The sequence below is a fragment of the Vipera ursinii genome, assembly GCF_947247035.1.
Source record: "Vipera ursinii genome assembly, chromosome: 6".
In the NCBI taxonomy this organism is placed as follows: Eukaryota; Metazoa; Chordata; class Lepidosauria; order Squamata; family Viperidae; genus Vipera; species Vipera ursinii.
The window spans coordinates 60,071,158-60,096,561 of NC_139515.1; the positions used below are offsets into that span (position 1 = coordinate 60,071,158).

General features: G+C 36.7%; 1 protein-coding gene across 1 annotated transcript in view; it reads right to left on the bottom strand.

The window, feature by feature from the left end:
* Positions 1-14,516, bottom strand: part of EP300 (EP300 lysine acetyltransferase) — a 76,284-nt gene extending 61,768 nt beyond the window's left edge. The window contains exons 1-2 of the mRNA XM_083365757.1: positions 14,081-14,516; positions 7,715-8,373 (exon numbers count right to left, since the gene is read on the bottom strand). Coding sequence (XP_083221883.1) covers positions 7,715-8,373; positions 14,081-14,174 — 753 coding nt within the window. The 5' untranslated portion in view covers positions 14,175-14,516. The remainder of the gene's footprint in view (positions 1-7,714; positions 8,374-14,080) is intronic.
* Between the last annotated feature and the right edge of the window lie 10,888 nt (positions 14,517-25,404).

A 25,404-nucleotide genomic window follows, 5' to 3' on the forward strand; every position in this document is an offset into this window, starting at 1 on the left:
GCTGCTGCATTCTTGACCAGCTAGCTAATTTACAAGTGCTTTTCAGGGTCATCTTATGTAAAGAATAGCCCATCAAAAAGTGGCTAATGTATGAATGACAGCAAGTAAAGCTTCATATTTCAAAAAATGTTGTAAGTGGCACACAACATGGGGCTGTGCAAAGGCCTCTTGGCCACAGCAACTAGTCCCCCTGTAAACAGAGAAGTGCAACTCCTTTCAGAATTAAACATGTATCTTTGGAAACTGCAGGCCTTTGAACCCAGAGCTGTTCCATTTGCTATGATTCAATCTAAGCCTGTTCTCCCTATCCAGACCAAAATAGCTTCCAAGTGTATGGAGAGCACTTCAACAGATTATTTGATACCTACTGAATATACGCCTAGATTTTCAGTGAGAATATGTAATTACTGGAGATACAAAGCTTATAACACTGTAAAATTTGTTTATATGGTCTTCCCTTCTGCCTAATTGGCTAGCAATCAGTTGGATACAAGATACGTACTTTTGAATTATAAACAAATCAAAACAGCTAACAAAAAGTATTTGTTTACTTTTATGATTTTAAAAAAATTGATATGAAGTGGGAAGGATACCATTCTCCATCAATTATGTAATGGCTGAAAAAGTCATTATTCACTCTATACTTGACCAAGCATTTTACAGATTAAAGGGCTACTAAGAAATCTGAAATAAAATGTGTGGCTTTCATGCCTAAGGCAGGCCTAGAATGCACAGTCTCACATATAGTTACTGTAAAGGATTGGTGTTTATCTAAGTGACACAAGGGAAAAATTCACAAGTCTTTTTCTTTATTTGTATGCAACATAAAACATAAAAAGAATCATAGTAAATTATTGTTACTCCAAAATAAGCATCCTTGACTATTTAAAAAAAATAATACATATTGTAATTATTTTTCAAAACAAGTAGTAATCCTACTTTGTTCCAATTGTAATTTTGAGGAAAACGCACAAAACCAGATCAATTCATATCTTTAAAAAAAAGAACAGAACTAAAATCATTTTAGTTTTTTTATACATCTTTTTACTGGTGCAATCTCAGAAGATGCTTACTGCTTACTCTGACAAGGAAAGCTGTAATCTGTAATATTTTCCCACAAACTGTTCCTAAAAAGCTTGTAATTTTACAAAATCTGCTAAGAAAATGACCAAAAATTACTGGATTTTCCTCAGACTATATTGATTTTAAACTTTATTATTTTTTATTGCTTATAAATTACACTGTTATATTTTGCAATGTAGAATTTTGTAGTACAGAATTAATTCAGATAGTTTATATAATTTACAACTGGCTAAAATTCTAAGATTTGGGTTGGAGTGTTCTACAGACTGTTCTCCAGACCATGCTGGTACATATAACACACCATTACAAATAGTAAACATTCAAAATAATTTGCTCAGGTCCTGAAGTCTGAACTATATTTCATCAAATGCTTAATCCAGGTTGTTTTATTCATTTACTACTCGTGGTTTACAATTCAAAATACAAGTGGTCACTACATTTTATATAGTGAAATATATGAAAAACCTACTTGTATCCAAGTTAAGCTAAATAACATCTACTCATTTCACTAATCCCCATCAAAAGATATAAAGCTAGTCCACAATTTATGACCATTTGTTTAACAATAGTTCAAAGTTGCTACCACCTTGGAAAAAATGACTTATGCTCTGCAGTCACGGAATTGCAATTTTGGTGGATTGGCAACTGGTTTAAATTTTTGACCAACTGCAGTGTCTTATGATTGGCCATATGATCATGATTTGCAACCTTTTTTTCTAATTTCTGGGGAAAAAGCCCCGCCCATTAGGGAAACTGGATCCTTTTAACTGCAGTGTTTTGCTTAATGACTGTCATAACAACTGTTATAAAATCTGAAACAATTGCAATGACTTAAGATGGAAAATCCAGTCCCAATTGTGGGTGTAACTCAAGAACTATCTGTACTTGTATTTATTAATTTTACAACTCAGTGAAATGTTAAAAAAAGATAACTTATAAAACAATAGTAATTTTTCCCTGTATTAATGTATGTCTGAATTAAAATAAGCCTGATTTTCATGAAACTCCAAATCAACCTAACTCTCCAAAAAGTTGGCCCTGAACATAAGGTACACACTTAATTTATAAAACTCCAGGCTTTGCTCATATGTCAGGGAGAATTTTTTTAAAAAAAGATATTCCAGTAACTATATATAAAAAAGAACCTATGCATTTGCAGTTGGATGCCCAAATTATATTAATGCATTGTTGTGAAGTTATAAATTTTTCATAAAGTATTTCCCTTATGTTGCTGAAATGCATTTTTTATAAATTACTTCCAAATGGGAAAATAGGAAGTCGGAAATACTAGAGCTGGGAAGAGAGTTGAACATGAAACTCTTAAGATGGTCTTGAGTGCTGCCCCGCAGATGGGGCTTTGCTTGTTTGTACAGCCCGATTGCTGGAATGCTACAGCCCAGTACCGGTCCACAGACTGGAGGTTGGGGACCTCTGTATTAGACTGTTACACTAGCTATGTTAGCTAATACTGAAACTCAGAATTTTCAGAAGTTGAAGAACAGAGAACACCTATGGGTTATCTGATGCATAAGTGCACTGGGGGAATCTGCCAAGCAAAAGACTACCATCATTTAGCCAGAAACATGCTAACAAGTTTACATTTTAATAATATAATGAAGACAAAAGTTGATAGTATAACACTAATTATCTCATTAATTAATCCATTCTCATTTAAAAGAGGTCTTCAAGGGATAGTACTTTTTTGACCCAGTTTCCTGATTCATTAATATAATATAGTTTTCAAATGATATTTAATAAACTCTTATTACGAGATGAAACTTTGTAACCATTCTTATTTCCCTTAGTTCTAACTGCAAATTTACATCTAATGTCAAATGTTAACTTTTTTGCAAAAGGCCCATCCAATTCAATCAAATGTAATTTGCGTCCATTTCCAAAACATAGCCTAGCTACCATAAACACAGAGATGGTATCACGGTAAAATAAAAGATACTCTTGGACCATTCCTATACAATTTTTCAAAAGCTTTACAAAGGCTTGCCTTTTTATCTTCTTGCAGGGAAATTCTTGACGTATATCAGGGCTTTTCAACCAGAGGTATGGGTACCACCTGTGGTACATTGGCACCTGGCAGATGGTACGCAACCATCCGAGAAAAGTAGTGGGGGAGGGGAATGAGCTGAACCGGTGGCAGCACCGCACAAGCCTGAGCGAGAGATGGCTGGAGCTGCAGGGCTGTCAGGGCTCAGTGGAAGCGCCAGGATCAGCGCCAGTCTCCAGCTGGAGCTTGGCGCTGATCCCAGTGCTTCTGCTGAGCCCAGAAGTGGTGCCAATCAGCTCGAATGTTGCAGCATCTCCAGGGTCTTGTGATTTACATTCAGATACTTTACAACTGATTCATATTTATGACGGTCACAGTGTCCCAGGGTCATGTGAAGTGACCAAAACCTGCTGCAACCACCCAGCAGATGGGGGGGGATAAAAACCAAACACCCACCCCACCCCACCCCCCACTGCCAATCCTCAACAGAAATGCTCACAACAATGGAAACCTCGGACAGGAGGAAGAGCACCACTGGGTAGGCAGGCAGGTGTCTTGCTCGGCTGTGGCTTGGGAGGCACTTTTTTCAGTGCCACTGTAAGTTTGAACAGTCCTTTTTTTAACCATACATTAAAAAACATGCTTAAAGAGACTAACGTAGCTTGAAATGTAAACCCATCTAAAATATGTTGCTTGCAGCAATTTTAAAAACAGGAATGGACACATACTATTCAAGAGGGTTATCAATTATAAACCAATACCATCAAATGCAGTATAAAGTGTTTGAAACTGGTTGCATTTTCCAGGTAACTCCTTTGTTTTTTAATTGCAAGGGTCATTTTTAGTAGCTTTATTTTTATGAGTTAATTTGCTTTTATTAAGTTCTGAGAACATCAGAACACTATCACCCGTTTCCAGCAATTATGAGAGAATGGTGTCCATTATGATTCTTATGAAATAAAGCCTATAAAGATGCTAGATTCTGATGAATCAGAGATTCTTATTCATAGATTAATTAGACAATGAGATTTATGTAACTGACAGAACATTTTTTTCCAAAAGTACCTTTGATAATACAATTTAAGAGACTGCCACCAATGTTAGCAAAAATCCTAATCTTAAGCATTATGATAATTCAGCAACTGACAAAACTGAGTAAATAATACAATTTTGCTGCCATGTTTGAGAAATTATTAAATAAATCTGAATAACCTGTGACAAATTTCTTTCATATCACAATTTATTGGAAAGCAGTGATAATTAAGGTTTTCCCCCTGCAATCTTCTAGATTTACAAAGGCAAATTTATTTTACTAGACTATGTGATCCAAGTTATGCTTAACAAGTATAGTATTTAGATAATAATTCTGAAATTGAAGGTTTGAATTCAATTTTGTAGCATTCTGTAGCAATCTTCTTTGACATAAAGATAACTAACATAATGCATCTGCAATCATGATACTTAGAAACTTAAAAGCAACATCTGAAAAAATTAAAACAAATCTTCAAGATTTGTTTTCTTGGTTCAAATAAACTGGAGTCATAAGGTAAATATTATTTTTCTAAAACAGTAAACTGTATAATTAGTAATGCAATCTCACAATATAATGGTTGAATTCAGGAGTATGTTTCCATATTAGAGCCAGGTTCTTTAAAAGCTCTGATAGTAGAAATAGAACCAACAAAAATTGTACATTAATATGCACTCTCATTTAAAAAGTCTCGAGTTGTTTTTGGTGAAAGAGCTAGGGTTTGGGAAGACACCTGTGGTCAGAGCAATTAAAACAATATGATAACAGAAGTACATTAAACACATACCCAAATTTAAGCTAACTAAAATCAGAAATGTTAAATTAAACACCTACTCAACATAAAAATGATCCCAGGGTCTTTCTGGTGCTTAATAAGTCAGGTTGGATTAGTACTGTCTTTGAATAGAGAAAAAAAATTAAAATTAATGTTCATCCGTACCCAGGTTAAATGTTATCTATTGTAATCCTTTTCCCATGGCCAGACAGATACCATAATCATACAGAATAAGATATCGTAATACATAATTTCATATGTAATATTTACTGAGTTTAATATTATCCAAGTATTAATGGAAATCAAGTCATTGATTCACAAGTCACCTACTAGCTTTGTAAGTGCTATACCATAGCTTTTAAGCATTATTTACTAAGCCAACTACAATAATTGGGTTTATACATTAAGCCAGAAACCAATTTTGGTATAGAGCACTTTATGAACCAGGTTATGGATTACCAATGGCATTTGAAACTTTTTAAAGTTTTAATATGTTCTGGGATATGCTGTCTGCTTTGTTTAACAGGTTTTTAATACTATTTTTGAGATGATTTAGGTTCTACCCTAAAAAGCAGTCTGAAACATTTTAAATATACAAAATATATTAAGAATTTAAACTAGCATTTTGTTATTCTGCTAAACTGCAACCAGAAACAGCTGAATTCCACAAAAAACCAAGAGTTATTCTGCTCCCATTGTTTATATTCCAGATTATTTTACTGCACTGTTTCCATAGTATGTTCTACCTGCTAGTTTTCAATAGCAGATATACAGAATAACGAGAATTTGGAACCATCTCCGTACTTATGTTACATACTTATAACTGATTTCAATACAGTTATAAGACCGTCATTTGGTTAATAGGTAATAAAAATAAGAATCTAACAAGGAATTAAGGGAACAGTGCTACAATGCCACCTTAAGTGTTTATTGTGAAAATTTTCAGAAATCAGTAGTCACTGATCCATGTTGATCTCCCTAAGTAAAACAGTTCTGTTTAGACTATGCCCCTCAGCTGCTGCTTTGTGCAGGGAACTACATTGACTTTCTAGTGCTCCAACTCAGCATTATCAACCATCTCCCGTACAATCATACTTGGACAAGTATAGGAAAGATTTGGCTTAGATGTAATTTCAAATCTTACTTCAGAAAAATGAATGGAAAAAGTTGGCAATTTATTAATTCAGAATACCAATTTCCTAAACATGTTTAATAAAACTAGTCATTAAATTTCTCCGAAAACTATACACAATGAGCAAAATAGATTTGTTTAGCAAATCTTCAAAGTTTTGACAGTTCTGAACAAAGTGACATACACATTTAAGATCATTCCTGAAGTCACCTGATTGCAATTCAGGTGTTTGATAACCATTGTGCTTTAACAATGGTCACATGACCACCATCTGCGACCATCCCAGAGGGCCTCCAAAAAGCAAAGTCAATGGGGAATCCCAGGAAGTCACATTTTGGTCATGTGATATCTTTGTTAAGGATCATGGGTGATTTCTTTAAAGACTGCAGTTACAGTGTTGCCATTCCCAATTAGAGTGGTACGCTAGGATTATCAGTGTACACTTTATTCAATATTTATCTGCTTTTCCACTGATCTCACCAATGAAAAAATGAGCATGACAAATTACTAAACCACGGTTAATTTTAACCATGGTTCATTGAATACATATTAGAGTTGCCTGAAAAGTCAAAATGAAACATATCACTATGCATTAGAATAAGCTCATCCTACGTTTTATCAGAGAGAGAGAAAGACTGAGGACAATATAATATGCTTTGTTTCAAAGTTTAGTGTGGTATGTAAACTCAGCTATTGTGATTTGGAAACTGGTTTATATATTAGCATTGTAATAACCAATCTGCTCTGGTTTATCCATCAGACTGGATTGAAATAATTTTTGATTTAACAAGTTTGAACTCAATCATGTTATTGTTTATTTTATATAAACAGTTTATTCAATTAAACTATAAGTTCAAATTTAACCCCAGCTATTTCTAGTTTCTAGAAATAGTTCGTGAATATTCCTACAGAATTGTATAAGCAGTGTATGAAAGCCATCATTCACATTTAGAAATATATTCTGTTGTAGGTGCCAATTAGATACCATAATAGTAAAAATTTTCAATTATTTTTCTGATCACTTCTCAACAAAGGAACATACAAAATAACACACCCCTTAAAGTAGTGGCATGGAAAATGTTTTGAATTTGAACTAATTTGAATTCAAAATGTTATTTCAAGTCCAAAATTGCTGTTTTGATTCAAAACACTTTCAAAATGATTGAAATCTTTGTTTTAATCTGCAAAATAAGTATTTTGCATTCAATGCAATCATTTGGGTCTTGAAAAGTAGCATTTCAAATCCATGTTATTTTGCATCTAAAATGTTTTGCAAAATACAAGATTCAAGACACAAAGCCAATATAATCTTTTCTCACATATTCTATTATTAATGCTACACTTTAGAACGACAGCTATTAGCCTCTGAAGTAGTTTTTAACACTTGCAATTTAGACAAATTATTATTAACTTATTACCTCATGCACAATCATATGGAAAACCTTCCATATTTATAAATCCAAGCAAATATAAATATATATGTTTTGAATAATATACTATGCCTAGACTCCAATATAGGTTTATTATACAGTTCACACCTATGTAAAATTTATCCTTAATATGCATTGATAAGGTTATTATATGTTTCATCTGCAAATATGCTGAAGACATCTGGCAAAACATCCCTAAAGGATGACACGTTCAAACTCTATTTTTTCAATATCAGTGTTCAAAATAAAATATTTGACGTACCTTGTTCATTGCTCCAGGCTGTGGACCTCTCAAGCTCGCCTGCCCTCCCATTTGAGGAGAACCTTGCTGTAATGTCTCTGCAATTAGAGTACCAGCATTTCCCATTCCTGGGTTTGGATATGACATATTGGAACGTCCTCTTCCAGCTCCAATTGAACCGTTCATAACTTGTCCTTGCATCATTCCTTGCCCATTTCCTGCAGACAACATACCAGGATTCATGCCAGCATTTATTCCTGCATTCATTCCCATTCCAGGCTGATTTACTGGACTATTTACTGTTGGCATCATTCCTGCAGTGGACTGAGTTGATGGACCTTGATTTGGCCCACCTGTACCCATCCCCAAATTTGGAGATGTCAGTGCAGCCTGTGCCATGGGACTTTTGACCATACTGTTTAAGATTCCCATTCCAGGATTGTTCTGTTGTGGTTGACTGGCCATATTCTGTGCTGGCCCAGCAACTCCCATATTAAGGTTTGGTGAGCTGCCAGCTCGTAGCAGTTCTGACAACTGTTTGTGTTTAGAAGCAGCATCTTGTGCCATACCAAGGCTAGTCTGCAGTTGATTAATGTCACCACCATTAGTAAGCCCCAGTTCTGTAGAGCTGATAAGTTCATCTGGTAAGTCATGTTCCAAATCAAAAAGAGATCCAAAATCTAAAAAGAAAAGTAAAAAAAAAATGATTTAGAGCACTTCAGCAAACATTTCAGCTGAATATTTTTTCAGTATTGATAGAATAGCTATTTATCTAATTTGCTTGAGACCAATTTTTTAAAACAAAAAGTCACCTCAACAATCCTCTCAAATTTGTATTAATGACATTTTTTAATATACCCAGTTCACTATCAATTAACTCACATTGGTTCCATTGATTATAAGCTTTTAAATATCTCTCAAATATTAAATGTGACATCTTCCAGTTGCTACTAACCCCAGTGCTTAAAAACTAATAGCAGCAAACACCATTGTTTCAGCAACACTTTGCTGGAAAATAGATGGCATTAAACACTATTCAGTAATTCCATTCTTTGTCTAATTTTTAGTTCTATAACTTGTGAGCTAAAAATGATCCATCACATATAGTAGGAAAGTTTACCAGATGAAAACTGAATAGACAAATTGTTCTATTTTGCTGAAACTGGCCTAGAAAATTTACAAGTTTAAAGATTATGTAATTAGAAGACATAGAAACGTGAGATCAACTTATTCCATATTCCTAAATGATAAAAAAGTCAACTGCAATCTCATTTTGGGTCTATTGCCAAATCTATTCAATGTGATAGCCCAGACACAATATGTGAAGGATGAACATTTCTAATTCTACAGTCTTTATTCCATGATATTCAATAGGTAAAGATCTTAAAAGAAATATAAAACTAAGCTAAGTCCTTTGGCTTTTATACTATTTGCCTTTCAAAAGCTTCCTGAAATCTTGAACTACTTTAACAGCTTTTCAAAATTCCAGAATCCCCCCTAAGAGCTGCTAGACTACCCATGCCTACAAGCAGTTCCTCTTAAAATTAATTTAGGAAGTATGGCAAATTCTAGGGTGACTTTATTTTTAAAATTATTAATCAAATATTGCTCCAAGAGGCACAAATTCTCCTACCAAACAAGTTTTAATAGTTTACCATACTACTTCAAAGAGCTTTAAAGAGTGTTAATATACCTCAACAGTAGTTCTGAAAATGTAACATTTACAAACAAATGTAGCAGCGTCTCATGTGACAAGGCAGATCAGACCAAAACAGTGGGTTTTAGTAAAATATTCAAGATATTCAATGTTTGTTGCTAATTTTAAATCAGAGTATGTATGCCACTTTTCAAAAACTAAAGTATTTCTAGGGCAGCTGATAAGACAACCTGGCAATCAAGAACTATACCTACAGAAAAGTGATGTCCTTTACCACACTATTTATATGTGAAAAAAAGTGCATGGCACATGATTGGACTTGTACACTGAAGAAATATAAATGAACAATTTTCAACTTATTTGAAGGAAATATCTCTAAGGTACTCAGGATATGATTCAAATATTAATGATAAGGAGCATAAATACTAATGTTATTAATGTAGTTTTCACTTTAATTTTATGATTTACCCCTTAAACAGGAGCTGAATTGACAGTTAAGTTCTTAAATTCAACTTAAGCATGGTAGTAAAATCTTATTTACTTGCAAGTAAAGTCTTCATAATCCTACTAACTTAAGGATGGTTCCAGAAGTATACCAACATGTACTCCATATTGTTGAAAGCTACAAAAATTCAATGTCTTCTAGAGAAAGGCGGCAGGGAATCAATTTTATTGCTACTTCCTCACACAGGCTCATTAACACAGAGCACATTTGGGGGAAAGTGAATCAACATGATCATCTCCTTCTCCATTCGTGGGATTATTCAATTCAGAGTTGTAGAGCACACCTTTGGAACCAATAGTATTGCATATTGTTTAACAACTACATCACAGTGGTGGCTATTCAGAGATATAATTTGTACATATGGAACTGAATACTTTTCAGAACTTTCTCTTTTCCAATTTTAAGGCCATGTAATTTATCTGCAACTATTCAATTAGTATATTTCCAAAAATAACTTTTGAAACTTCATTTGCATGTTCATTGGAAATTAAATTCTGACATACAAGACAAACTTCCTTTAAAGATCTTTTTAAAAAATATAATTTTCGGTAAGCAAGCAATTTCTATTTTAAATATCAGAAGGTATCAAAGGCTGTGGGCATTGGTTGATGGAGAAAGCATTTTATGATGTATGTTTAGTTTAGTAGCATTTATTGAAACTTGCCTAAAATACAATTATAGCAGATGACATAAATGCTATAAGTAATAGCAGCTTTAACTGAGAATTTGAACAAACCTCTTCTCTAATCTTAATAGCAAATTTTGGAGATTCTGCATGAAGGAAAGAAAAGGCTATACATTCTACACCCCCCCCAGAAGTTTATCTTAGGGCTCCTTAAAGAGCCAAAGGCAACCACATATAACACAGATGGAAACTGAAATGGCATGCTTCTTTGCCAGAACTCCCCCTGGGATATGAAATCCACAGGATCCTATACTACATAAAAGCAAAAACACCTGCTACCACTTCCTTAGTGTTCCTGAATCCTAGGAAAGTGATAATCATTTCTGTCATGAAATGACAAAACCAGAGACAGGGAACATTATAAGAGTTTCTCACTTCAATTACCTTTTTCCTTACATATACCCAAAGATGGTAAGTTTCACTCACATCATTTTTTATAAATGCCCATAGAAAATGCTAAACTATTAATGTAATATTATCTATTTCAGTTAGACTCTATATATAAAAGTATCAAATACTGTTATAATTCTTCAGACATTTGGAATAAATTTTCTTTCCAAAAAAAAAGGAATCTCAAGATTCCAATAAAAGCACAAAACCATTTAAAACTGTGATGACTTAAGGATGAAAGATACAGTCAAATACTCCTTTCAGAATTCCTAGACCTAATTTATGAGTCCAAATAATTTGGTATCTGCCAAGTTACTTATCATACACTACACATATTTACAGATGTTTCGGTAGTCACAAAATAGGTACGATGACAGAAACAGCTCATTTCTGGGAAGGAAAAAGAGAGCTTCTACATGTAGTATCATTAAACTGAAGAGAAATTACACTTTACTAGCAGGCATAATAGGACTGGCATATCTTAATTGCAGAAATGCAATAAAATGAAACATGTTCTGTGAGCAGGATTATAAGCAAAAAACACTACCTCAGTAAATAACTGTAGTTGTGTTATTTGATTCACTTCATGCTTATGTTGTTAAGCAGATTTCTTTTGCCTGTCTAATTCATTTGGAATGGCCTTGATTATATTCCAACAATAAACATGAAAATCCTATATGAAAAATGCTCAGTATACAAGGTATTCTTCATAACTATGGCAAAATGTTTCGGGGAAAACTGTATTAGTAGATAATCTTATGTAGAAATTCTAAGGAATAAAACTATTTTTGGGGATAAAGACAGAATTATATCTATTAATCTTTATTTTTCTGGTTTTGAAGGCAAAAGGAAGAGTATGGCAGAGGATGAGATAGTTAGATGGTGTCATCACACAATGAACATGAAATTAGGCAAACTCCAGGAGACAGTGGAGGACAGGGGCCTTGGCATGCTGTGGCCCATGGAGTCCCGAAGAGTTAGGCATGACTTAGTGACTGAACAATATTTTTTATTGTAATTACATAATGTAAGATGCATTTACAATTTGCCAACAGATATGGATTCCTGGCTCTTTTCCCATAGCTCCCAAATAAATTTAGCATTTACACCTGTGTGTGTTCTAGAGAATTAGAGTAAGCAAAAAAGAAAAAGAAAGAACAGAAAGATGAATCTAGAGCATGTAATAGCTAAAAAAAAAGATGCAGCACTGTGACGCAGCATTATGGGAAAGATGTTAGTAATTTGTTGCAACTATGAGGTTTACTATTCTTACATATGTAACATTTTTCTGTATAGCTTTATCAGAACACACTAAATCACAGATATCTTCACACCTTTAGAAAGCCAAATAGTAAAACAAAGCTGAACTAGCAATTCACTGCTTGCAATATATTGAAAGAACTTAATATTTAAGCTTACTACATTTGAAAATCTCCAACTATTATTTCAAAGAGGATTCAACAAACAAAAATAAAATTTGCATTTGTAATGATTAATGAAATCTTTAGTAACTATTTGGAAATTATGGTAACAAATTAAAACAGTCAATACAACAAACTTAATTTGATCTATATTTCTAAAACAAATTGGAAAGATATAATAGTTTATAAAGGCAAAAACTATGGCTTTTTGAGAATAAAATTGTATCATTCTTATTGGCAAAAGAAACATTCATTGAAAAAGTTCCATTGAATCCAATAAGATTTATATCCAAGTATATATACATTGGGTTGTATTCATTCACAATATACTTATATGACTATGAATTCATTCAATGGACTATAGTCTCAGAAAAGTGTGCACAGGCTTGCAACTTTAAATCAGGATGCCTATTTTCAATTGTCTGCATAGGAAAGGGGTACAATGTTACTAAGGATTATTCTATAACAAATCTGAAAAAGTATGTATTATTTTATAGCATTTGTCTTATATACCCCAAAGAATTCTGAAGGCAGATTCCAATCCTGCTCCCCTACCAGCAAAATGGAACTTGTTGATTTTCAGGTAAGCATATTAGGCCTGAAAATAGTGAAACTAGTGCTCTTGGTAGCAAATAATCTACATATCCTTAAAGTTGCAGGAGATATCATGATAGACTGCAGATTCAAATAGAAACATTGTTCGGAAGTAAATACTAAACACAAGAAGCTTTCCAAATTACCTAATGTATCCAACCAGTATTCAGATAAACACACACACACAGAGCGTATCTATCAAATACAATCAGCCATTTTCCCTTGCATTTATATGCAGTGCAAAACAAATTCAATGCATAAGTCTGGCTACCATTAATAATCAGAATGTCTACATTTTTGGCTGAAGGACAAATTAATTTCTTCTGATAAAATGAATTAAAATAACTAATCCTATACCACTCAGAAATCTCAGGAAAACAACAAAATGTTTCTTTTGCAGCCAATTTATTCTTCACATGGGTATAGTTGCCTAAACTTCTAAGAACCTATAAAAACAGATGTTACCAAATGAACACCTGTAACATGCATCCCTAATTTCAAAGGAGTTTTAGTATTTCTATCTAGCTGATTTGTTTAATAAATAAATAAGTAAACAAGTGTTACTGTACTCTTTACAAATAAGGCATGATTTCAGGGAAAATTCAGACATTTTAGTATCTGAACAAAAGCAGATGACCAAGTCTATACTGTTTTTCAATATTGATCTAATGAAGCTGTCTTAACAAAAGCATCAAAATGAATTCTATCAACAACTGTAATCAGCTCTTTATGAAACAATATTAGCATTAAATGATTGATGGAAATAAAGGAAATGAAAACGTAAGCCATCAGACCACTGGTAAGATGAAAAATAAGGACTCTTCAGATTAAATGTTTAAGATTTAAAGAAAATACTCTATAACAACACAGAGATAATAACTATGCAATGAAGATCACTTTTTACACAATTTCAAGCGCTGCAAACACTCAGAGGTAAGCATCAACTCATTTACAGCCTCTTCAAAGAAATAAAGATTAATGTCAATTAAATATCCAAAGTAATATTGCAAAATATAGACTAAAAACATGTAGACAGACAGAGGAAAGAAATGTAACAGACTGGCAAAAAGACTGGCAAAAAAAGAGAGTCCATTTGTGGTAAGGTAAAATTAAGGGATCTATGCCCAAGACTGACCTGTGCCATCGCTTGCAGAGACAGAGAGCGCCGGTGAAGAGAGTTTAGGCCTCTTGGCTGAAGGCGGGCCCGACTCCACCACATTCTCGGCCATTTTTAATTCTTTTTAGGCAAACAGAGCCCAAATTAAAGATGGGGATCCCCAATGCCCTCAGCCGTTTTCTGTGATCCAAAATCAACCGAAAAGCAGTATGGAAATGGACTGAAGAAATAGACAAAGTTCCTCTTTTTCTGCTCGAGATCGATTTCTGTTGGATAGCAGTAAGGGGGAACAGAGATGGGAAACAGGGTGTGGAAGCAGTCTTTTCTCCGGGCCACAGGGAAAAACAAGGATGAAAAGAACAGAACAAACCCTTCCTATAATCAATTAAAGGGGCTTGGTAAATTTACAAATCGAATTAAATCCGGCCGTAGAACAGTTGGTGCCTCCTCGCCGCCGCCGCCAATACCACTATCTTCATCCTCCGGGGGGTCGTCGTCTTTTCCTCCTGCTGCTGCTGCCTCTTCGCCGCCATCAACCTCTTCCTCCTCGGCGTCGTCCTCCTCCTCCTCATCGCCACAAGGAGGCGGGCGAAGGAGGAGAGACGAAGAGAGAAAGAATCGTTTTTCTTTGCTCGCAGTTCTTTCCGACTCCTTCCAAAACCAGCCTGCAGCGGAGGAAAATGCCTACGCTGGTGGACGAGGGGCTGGGGAAGGGGATCACAGACGGAACGTACCGAGGGTCCCCCAACTCCCCCTGCGCCGTTCCTGCTAATCGCTAATGGCTGCAGAAAAGGGAGCCGTGAAGAGGAGGAGGAGGAGGAGGAGGATGAAGCGAAGTCCCAGGAGTCTCCGCTTCACATCTTGTTGTGCAGGAACAAGGAGGCGGAGGAGAGATTGTTGTCCCGATGGAGGCAGCAGAGATCCCGGGATGGGAGCTGGAGAGGGTGGGCTTCAGGACGCGCGCCTGCCACCTCTCCTTTTCTTCCTTTCTTTCCCTCTGGCAGGGTACCCCTTTCTGGTGAGACGACGGGATCGATCCCAAAGCGAGGAGGAGGAGGAGGAGGAGGAGGAAGCGGCAGGAGCAGCCCCTCCCCCCTTCTCTCAGCCTCTCCCCCCTCCCCGGAGGATACGGATGGTTACGAGCGCTTGATCTATGGAAAGGATAAGGCTCTCCTCGGCACCGGAGACGCCGTGCCTCAGGCGTTTCAGCAGCGGCCCCGTCTCCTCTCCACCATAGAGACCCACAGGAAAGGAGATGTTCCGAGAAACAGCTGCAGCTCTCCAAATCGAGGCGAAGCGGTTTCCCAGACCCGCGAACGTGCTCGATTGCCAGAAGGAATTGGGGTGGAGTCCACCCGGGGTCCCGAGCTTCTAGCCGAAACCGAGAGTGCGTACTCCACTACTGGCTACGAGGCTAGTACAGTGGGTATATCACGGAGGTTTCAGGTTGTCTCGGGTCTGGCCGGCCGGGGGCCCTGAGTTGCTGAAAGTCTCTGCCGCTGTTTTCCACCTCCAGGGCTGTACCCGCCTAGCTCGGTTCTTTTCGTTCGCTCCCTCCCCTCAATCGCTCACACACCAACAAAATGGCGGCTGTTGTTTCTTCACTCTCCCGATTCCTCAGAGGGAAGCGAGCGGCCGCGCCGGAAATGAGCCAAGAGAAAAAAGGGCGTGTCCAAAAAAGGAGAGGCGGGGACGCACGCAGCTCGCACACACAATGGAACGCGGAGGGCTAGGCGGGGGGAGATCCCGAGGCGGGGCCAGCCCCGATCACGAGACTAGCTCACCCAGTAGGCTTGCGATCCTTAAGTGATCCCTTCCGCAAACTCTCTCGCCTAAATTTCTTAAAGGGGCAGGAGAACGTCTCATCGGTTTTTTTTCCCCTCCTTACTGTTTTTCAGTCGGCCGAAATGTGTCGCGAGGTTGTTCCTTAGTCCAGTCCTATTATAACCCAGAAGCAGGGGGAGAGATTGTGTATCGTGCCCGAAACACGCACCAGAAGCTATTTGTGTGACAAGGGGCCTCCTTCTCTCCTTTACTCATTTGTCTTAACATAACACGTAGTGGCGAAAAGATTTGGTCAGCGAAACAGTTTCTCGTGTAGATACAACTGGAAAGAGGACGATGACGCTGCGCGCCTGTGTCCACCAACATATAAATCATTGTTAGCCATTCTGTATCATAATATGGCCGAGACCCCAATCAAGCTACAGACTCAAGGTGGGGTTGGAAAGGACTTTTATTAAGCAATCCGTGTTGCCCAACGCAGAATTATCGCTTTCCTGTCAGAATCAATGTCTGACGCTCCTAAAGGAAAAGGAAAATCAGATGAGCGAAGAAGAGGTGGTTTTTTTTATTACGCAGGAGGACGTGGGACTTCGTTGTGCTTGGATTGATGTGCATTTCCTGTAATACCATGAGCCGAACTGTTTCTCTAGTCTAGTGCCTGTGACTTCCTACAAAAATCAGGCTCTGTATAGGTTAAAGGAACGCAGATCGGCGGGACGTATAGATAAGCATGTTTGCCATTTGTCCTTCAAATTCTCTGTGAACGGGACATTCTAATGGGAAGCACCTAAGCATAAATAACAGCACTTTCTCCTGTCATATATTTGTATTTGTGAAACGTGAGGATTCCACTCTTTCTCTCCTAGATCCTTATCATGAGAGATGAGGAGCCAGTTCATTAAACTATTGGCTACGTGGCCTCCTTCTAGTCAGTAATTAAAACTGCCTGGTCATTTGAACGTACATATTACCTTGATATTCACTTTCAGGCTAAGCAAAGTTGGGCAAAGATTAGAAAGGGTATAAAGTAGTGAGGTGAATTAAATGCAGGGAATAAAAGAAATCTACAAAAATCTAGTTTGTACAAATGCAATTCAATATATCTCTCCTGTACAGAGACATCTAGTAATTTGTGCTTGTGTAAGCTATATTTATGTAAATTTCCTTTTCCAATCATCCTTGCTTCCATTACATTATTCACTGATTCTACATTACCTTTTTGTTGTTTACACTTCTCCTTTCTTTTGGGGATCTTTTCATCTCCATCCAATCAGTTTTCTCAGTCTTCCCTTGTCCATTCTTCCTTCATATTTTCATTTTGTAATTTGTTTCTCATTCTCTATAACTAAACTACATAAAAGTCTTTCTCATTGGTCATTCACTCTTTGTGTTCAAATTCATTCAGCATCTATTAGTTCTTCATATTCTTGTTTTTACTTACACTTTTTAAGAATACTCTTCTGGTTGCATTACAGTGCTTTGACTTGTATATCATATTTCAAGTGTATCCAGATATGGCTATGTATTAATTTTGCTTTCTAGTACCATGTTATTATTCCCTTTTTGTACTTTTATGCAAAATAAATTAAAATCCTAAGATTAAACCAGAAAATAAAAGCTAAATGTAGTTTAGACCAACACTATACATCTTAATATTTTTCAATCCTTCCTTTCATTAAGACAATTTATTACTTCATACATTGCCTTTCGTTCCTTAAATTCTCTTTTGGAAGATCTCATGAATTCCACCCAATTCCAATTTTCTCAGTCTTTGTTTTCTCTTTGTTATAATCCCCTCAGCCTTCCTTCATATATATTTTTTACAATTTGATTCTTCCTGTCACCAAGCTATCTCAATTTACTTTCATACTATTCATTCAAATTTGATTTCAGCACACATTCAGTATCTACTCATTTTTACCCTATTTTAATTTTACCATGTGCACTTCTAAATAATATTCCCTCTAAATCCAGTTTACTCTTATGTTTCTCCTGGCATACCTAGTTTTCACCTCCAGGTAACAAAATGGGCAGAAGCACATTTCTGTATAGCCATTTCTATTTCTCTCAAAATAGTCTTATTTTTGCATACCTTCTGCTAACTTTTTAAGAGTATTTGCTTGTTTTAACATTTCTCCATTTTTAATTTTTAATACATATTCCACCACTCTACACAAATTCATCTAAATGCTCTCTAGTGTTTCACAATTTATGTACAATTTGTGATAGTTTTTTCTATCTTCTCCGTCCAACACAATTATATTGATTATCACATTAATTTACCTATTTTTGTATCATACATTATATTTAACATTCAGAATGAGATATTTGGCTTCTCAACCAATAAAGTGAGTTTCTCTACATATAAAAATATACACATTCATACCTCCAATCAAAATATCCATAACGTTTGTACTTAATGTTAGCCAAAAGGCTGAGATGTTTTTATATGACCTGGGTTTCTTTCAGATTGTATAAATCTATAACATAATCAGGAAGTAATGCATCCTCAGCTTCCTCCCTGCTTAATACTTATTTGCCAATTATTCCATTTTCTCTTGCATGCTGTATCTACATCATATATCTTCCTTATCATACTCTGCAACCAACTTCCATGTTTGTGCAACATTTTCCATAATTGAAAATTTATTTTATTATATGCTTTATCTAAATAAATATAAATATAAATATTTTTCTCACATACCTTTTTCAATAATTTGCTAAAAAGCAAAAATATACACAATCTGCTGTTCAGCATAATATTGCACTACATATCCTAAGTTGTGTGAATTATCACCTCTTTTGACCTTTCAGTCAGAATTCTGAAGAATACTATCCAGGGCTTTTTTTGTCATAGAACTCTCAGAACTGAGTTCTGGCACCTTTTTTGGATGGAACCTTGTAGGGTAGGCAAGGCAGGTTGTATGACATGTGTGAGTTCCGGCACCTTTTTCTTTTACAAAAAAAGCACTGATACTTTCTCAAGGTTTTTCAACAAATTAATTTCACTGTAATCATTCATCCTCCTTATTTTTCCCTTTGTAAGTGATTCTTAATCATCTATATAGTATTTATGCACATTTATTTATTTATTTACTTATCAAATTTAGAAACCATCTCAATCACATAGGAAATGTTAAACAAACCCTATGGCTATTTCATACCTATATATTAACATATCTCTAGTCACATGTATGTTTGCAGGTTAACCACTTTCTTTTCCTGGACATTAATGTTTATAGCATTCATTAATTTCAGTTCCTCTCTTCAATACATCCCTATGATTTCCATCCAAACATTTAAAATATTCTTTCCAGTATTCTCTCATCACAAATCATCTGATTATTTTTAATTCCATTCAGTCTGTTGGAGTTCCTTCTTTAGCTGTTTTTGCCCACTTCCAAAATCATTTTATATTTTCATCAACACCATTCTGCAGTTTCTCTGTTTGTACTTAATCTTAATTGTTCCTTAATGCTTTGGGATACATTCAATTCTGTTTTTTCTACAGTTATACAATATATTTCTCTTGTCCACATTTTTTTGCATAAACCATTGTTTTATGTGTACAGGTTGTTTTCTAACTCATAACTTTTTTCACTTCATTCCACCTAGTATTATTTTTCATTTTTTTCACTAATATAACTTCATACATTTCTATTTCATGTGCTGAAAAATAATTGTTACTCTGATCCAGGATGGTTCCATATCTGCTTTCTTATGTTCACTTTCTATTCATTTTGTGGGGAGATGACAGGGTTTTTTTGTATAGATTAATATTTTTTATTTCTGCGGTTATTCTTTTTTTACTATTTTCAAGACCTTTTGCCCCCATGGTTCACACTTAATGATCATGTAATGGTCATTCAGGATCTCTCATCACACTTGTATCTTTTTTAAAATTCTGTTAGTCTTTCATCACTTATAAGCAAAACAGTCATGCTTTTGATTACTTTATCTTTGTAAATATGGATAGCCTTATTTTAAAATCTCATGTACAAAAACAAACCATCATTTTTCTAATCAGATATTGATCAATTACCATTCTCAGTCATCCTTGGTTCTCTTTGTTCCCATATCCATTCATGTAACCTAACAAAATATTTTTCCCCTGGTCAAATTCATTCAGAATGTTACATTATTTTCCCTAAAACTCAACCATGGTCTTTCACTATCATCATTCGCTAAACATCATATCTGTCACCAACCTAAAATTCTCATGTTCAAATGCATCTACCACAATTCAGAAGACAACACTTTCTGATATACATTTTCACCACAATTAATAGCGAAACACATATTTTTGTGCCATGCTTACCTTCAGCATTGTCTCTTCAGAAAACCCACACCACCTTAATTCAGTTGTTAAATTCTTCCCTTTTCTTTTAAAATATCAGAGATATGCAACTTACCTGTTTTCCTTTCTTTTCAGTTGTTTATTTATTTATACAATGTTATGCTTCCTAAGCCAATGATTCTATTAATGAACCTACAAAAGGTGCACCATTCAGGATCTAACAATGTGAGACAGACTCTGCTGGATCTTCAGGTAATTTGTGCCTAAGCCATATAAAGTTTTATACACCAAAGTGAACATTTTGAATTGGACTTGGAAACAAGTGGCAACTAATGTTGATGGTTTAAAATGGAGGAATATGATATCTGCTAAAAGTACCATTTAATGAATTAATATGGCAAGACAGTAACTAGTATCTCCCAGACAAAACATAAACAAGATATAAAAAATGATCAGGTGTGTCTTCCAATCTCAAAATTATGAAAAAAGTGGTCTATGGCTTCATTCTTGTCTGCAATAGAATAACTAATCTAGCCATGTCAAGTCTGTGAGCTGTTGTAAGCAAGTTCTTAAATACAAAGTTAAATATCTGGAGGGCTGAGATTTATTGCTATGCTTGGTGTGAACTCTGATGGACAGAAGGACATGACTGTTTAAATGCTTTTATTCTCCCAATGGAAAGTCTAGTACTGCTTGTATTTGACAGCAGCCCCATGACTTTTCAAAATATTTTGAATCATATTTTCATAATGTTCTGAACAGGTTTTTGATACTTGAAAGATGATTTCTTGATATTAATTTCTTGTAGTGATCCTGTTCTTCATGACAATTATAGTCAATCAATTTTTCATCAAGATAAGCTAGAAAAATGTGATTTTGACCTGCTTGGGTTGGACTATTTAGGTATCTTATTTCCTTCAAAGAAATTCAGATGGTTCCATCCAAAGTAGACTTTAATTTGACCTGGAAGTCTCCATACTACTCCCAAAAGTTTGGAAGCTTTGTCAATTTTTAACATATATTCCTAATTTCCTTGCATTGGTTACATTGTGATTCCCTTTAAATGGGATTCTAAAGCCCAACAGGCCTTTCTTTAACTTAGATGGGTCTAGGCCAAATTCTAAGATGAAAATATGTTTTACTTGGACATATAGTACTGCCATTCCACAATTTTAGACAATCCAAAATCCTAATATGTTTCAAAAACCTGATTGGCAATAAGTTAATTTAAAAAATCAATATCCTATTAGGCCAAAATTACAAAATAACCCAAATGTTTTACATGCTATTTTCAAATTGAGATTATGTCAAAGGATAAATTTATCAAGTAAATAAGGATTAAAATTTAATTTCCTTTTTAAATCTTTCAAATGTATATTGCAGTCTTTAATTCTAGAAATATCTGAAATTATGACTAAAAAACCCTATGCTCCTGCCATGATAATAGAGAGGTCACATAATAATTGTGAGTTGTATGCGTAGTAGGGTTTGGAATCGATTATTTATATTCATATAGAAATAAAGTCTAAATGCAGGAAAGTCAGGAAAGATTTAAAATCCCATGAGTGTATGGTAACTATTCCCATATTTTAATAATTAAAAAAATGCCTTAAATTTACATAGGAAACCCTCCAATAAATTGTCTGTCTATCTGCCTGTTTATCTTTGATCTATGTATACACATACATGAAGTAATATTCCCTAGATATGTTAATAATCATATATTTATATCAATATTAATCTGAGATAAATAATTTAAAATATTTACACTTGAAAATAAAGATGTTATTCTTGGAATCATTTTTCCAAGCCAAAAAAAATTGAACACCAAGTCTTACATTTTTACAGATATCTGGAGAAACATTACAGCCTATAGGAAGCATATGAAATTTACCACATTTAGTTGAATAAGCTGACAATTTATTAAACTGTTCTATTGATAATACAGGTTTTTGTTTAATTTATCAATGATAGCTTATATTAATTGCAATTTGTGTTCAACTTCCAACTGCTTATATGACATGAAAGCAATTGACAAGGCCAATATTTTTAATACTAAATATAAGAGATTTGTTCTCTAGCTAGCCAAAGAAAACTGAACTATCTACTGCTGGTGCTTTCTTGAATTTCATTTCTACATTTTTTAATATGTAGATTGACATTATCTTTTCTTTTAGTATTTACTGTTAGCACAATTTCTATTTTTACTTTCAAAACTTTCAAAAAAAGAGCCTTGGTGGAGCAGTGGGCTAATGCCTCCTTAAGTAACACCTTAAGTAACACCAGCTGCCTGCAATTAGTGCAGGTTCGCATCCCACCAGGCTCAAGGTTGACTCAGCCTTCCATCCTTCCGAGGTAGGTAAAATGAGGACCCAGATTGTTGGGGGCAGTAAGCTGACTTTGTAATAATGCCGCTTGGGGTGTGTGTGAAAACCCTAACAAGCAGGCATATACATAGAATGAAGGCTACTGCTAAGCTTGTAAGCCGCCCTGAGTCTTCGGAGAAGGGCGGGATATAAATGGAATTAAAATAAATAAAATAAATAAATAAATAAATAAACCAAGTTTCTCTAAGTTTTCTATATCACAAATAGCTAGTATTTTTACAAATTGTGCTGTGCCAAATACAATTTTCTTGCAGCTGGCTTAGAACAATGTGTAAAATTACCAGCTGTACTTTGCAGTTCTTCATATATTTTGTCAGTATTGTAGTTTGCTTCTTAAGCGTTGATTAAATTATAACTTTGTTCTGTTCATTCAGCCTCTTTACTGAATTATATAATTCCTAAAATGATGTAGTAAAAGTGCTTCAGAGGTTGGGTTAATCCTGGGAAGCAAAGGAATTGCTTTCTTTCAATAAAATTCAGAGGATCAGAATAAAGACAATAAAAAAGATACATGTTGTTATGTACTGGGCTCTTGTGAAACATCACGTGGGTTGCTGGAGCAGCTAACGGCTCTCCAGCAACCCAGACTACAAGTCTCCTGTCCTGCAATTGGCTATCTCCAGGCAGCAATGGTTGATTCAAACCTATTGGCTGCCGCCTAGGAGCTAGACTATATATTGCGGCTAGTTGCAGACATTTCCCCAGTACAGTTCCAGCACGAAATAAACAATGAGTTACCCTGTACTCTGTTCTGTGTCTTCATTCCTGCGCCAAAGAATCCGCTATTTAACAGTGGCGATGAAAGTGGGATCCTGCTTCACTGATTAAGAGTTGAAGTCTACGAGGGAAGGCAGTGCACGCTGGAGGGAAGAGGCATTTTCCCCCCCCTCAAGGTCGGCTAGCAAGCTACGCTAGCAACCTCATGCTCAGTGGATTCATTCCCTGAGCCTGAAGCAGGATCCGGAAGAACGCAGGAACCAGCAAGAAAGAATGCCAAAGGTTGCCAAACTGCGAGAATTTGACGTGAAACACCCGAAGGAATGGCCATCATATCTCAGCGTCGGAGTTCATAGCAGGCCTAAGGCAGGCTGCATGCCTATGCAAATTTTCAAATTTAGAAGAGTGACTACAAGACCAGCTCGTCTGCGGCCTATGGGACAGAATGCTTCAGCAGAGACTATTTGCTAGGCCAAATTTAACGTTTTCTGAAGTACAAGATGAGGTGATGGCTTACGAAGCTGCTGGGGGCGCCGTTCAAACTGTACAGCCCACCAAATTGACAAAGTTCAAAGAAATGGTCTACTGTGAGGACGCCAAACACACCGAAGAACTCTCCGAGGAAGAAGAACCTGAAATCAACCGACTCCAAAAGCAACCCAACGTATCACACCGCAACGGCCAGCCGCAAGAGGACAATTACAAGGCAGTTCTCTTACCAAGATATAAGGGAGGCGGAGGAAACCATTTTCGCACCAACTGCAGATTTCGTTCAGCCACGTGTAGAGCTTGCGGAAGGACAGGCCACATCGTGGTGGTTTGCAGAGCCCACCAGAGAGACCGGCCACCCAAACACCAGTCGAAAGAACCAACTAGGAGAGGTACTTGGGCCCAGGGTCCAGTTAGTGTGGGATTTTTCAGAAGCCGTAGAAGCGTATGCTGCACCGGGTTTCGACACCCCCTCAAACCCAAACTTAAGCTCATGGTAGAGCTACAAGGAGTTCCATGTAAGATGGAATTGGACTCTGGCTCTGCAGTCTCAATCATTTCTCAAGACACTTTTAACTTCATGTGTAGGCGCAGTAACAATTGGGCCAAACTAAGACCCTCAAAATGGCCACTAAGCGAGGACTGCATCATAAGTCCCTCCCAAGGTCCTCAAACGTGCGGCCAATCCAGTCCTCACATGGACTACCAGGACTTTTCCTTCTTAACAGAGGTGGAACCAGAGGGAGAACTGGGGAGCTCTGGAGTGCAACATGGACCCCCTGAAGGAGCAAGCCAACAGAACTTCAGCAACTGTTCTGCCTACAGAGGGAGGGAGGAGGGAGGTGAGGGAGGAACCCTTGCAGGGTCGTGCCGAGGAGTTTAACAACTATCTGTCGGACAAAATCGCTCGGATTCGGACCGGTCTGGACTCTGACTGGGCAGAGTCTGGCGATCAGGACGCGGGTGGTCTTGTCGATATCACTTGGGAGGAGTTTGATTCTGTGACTCCGGAGGAAGTGGACAGGATTATGGGGAGACTGAGCTCCACCACATGTTTATTGGACCCGTGCCCTTCCTGGCTGGTTTATGCAGCCCGGGAGAGGACACGCAGCTGGTTCCAGGCAGTTATATCAGCTTCTTTGAGTGAGGGTAGCTTCCCTGCCGTCTTGAAAGAGGCGGTGGTGAATCCCCTCCTCAAGAAGCCTGCCTTGGACCCAGCTGAATTGAACAACTTTCGTCCGGTCTCCAACCTTCGCTTTCTTGCGAAGGTTGTTGAGAGTGTGGTGGCGCATCAGCTCCCTTTGGTCCTGGATGAAGCGGATTATCTAGACCCGTACCAATCGGGTTTCAGGCCCGGGCACAGCACGGAGACGGCATTGGTCGCGCTGGTGAATGATCTCTGGAGGGCTCGGGACAGGGGTCATTCCTCTGTTCTAGTCCTATTAGACCTCTCAGCGGCTTTCGATACCATCGACCATGGTATCCTGCTGCGGCGTCTCAGGGGATTGGGAGTGGGAGGCACGGTTTTACAGTGGTTCTCTTCCTATCTCCAGGGACGCTCGCAGTCGGTGTTGACAGGAGGGCAGAGGTCGACTGCGAGGTCTCTCGTTTGTGGAGTTCCTCAGGGGTCGGTCCTCTCGCCTCTCCTGTTCAACATCTATATGAAA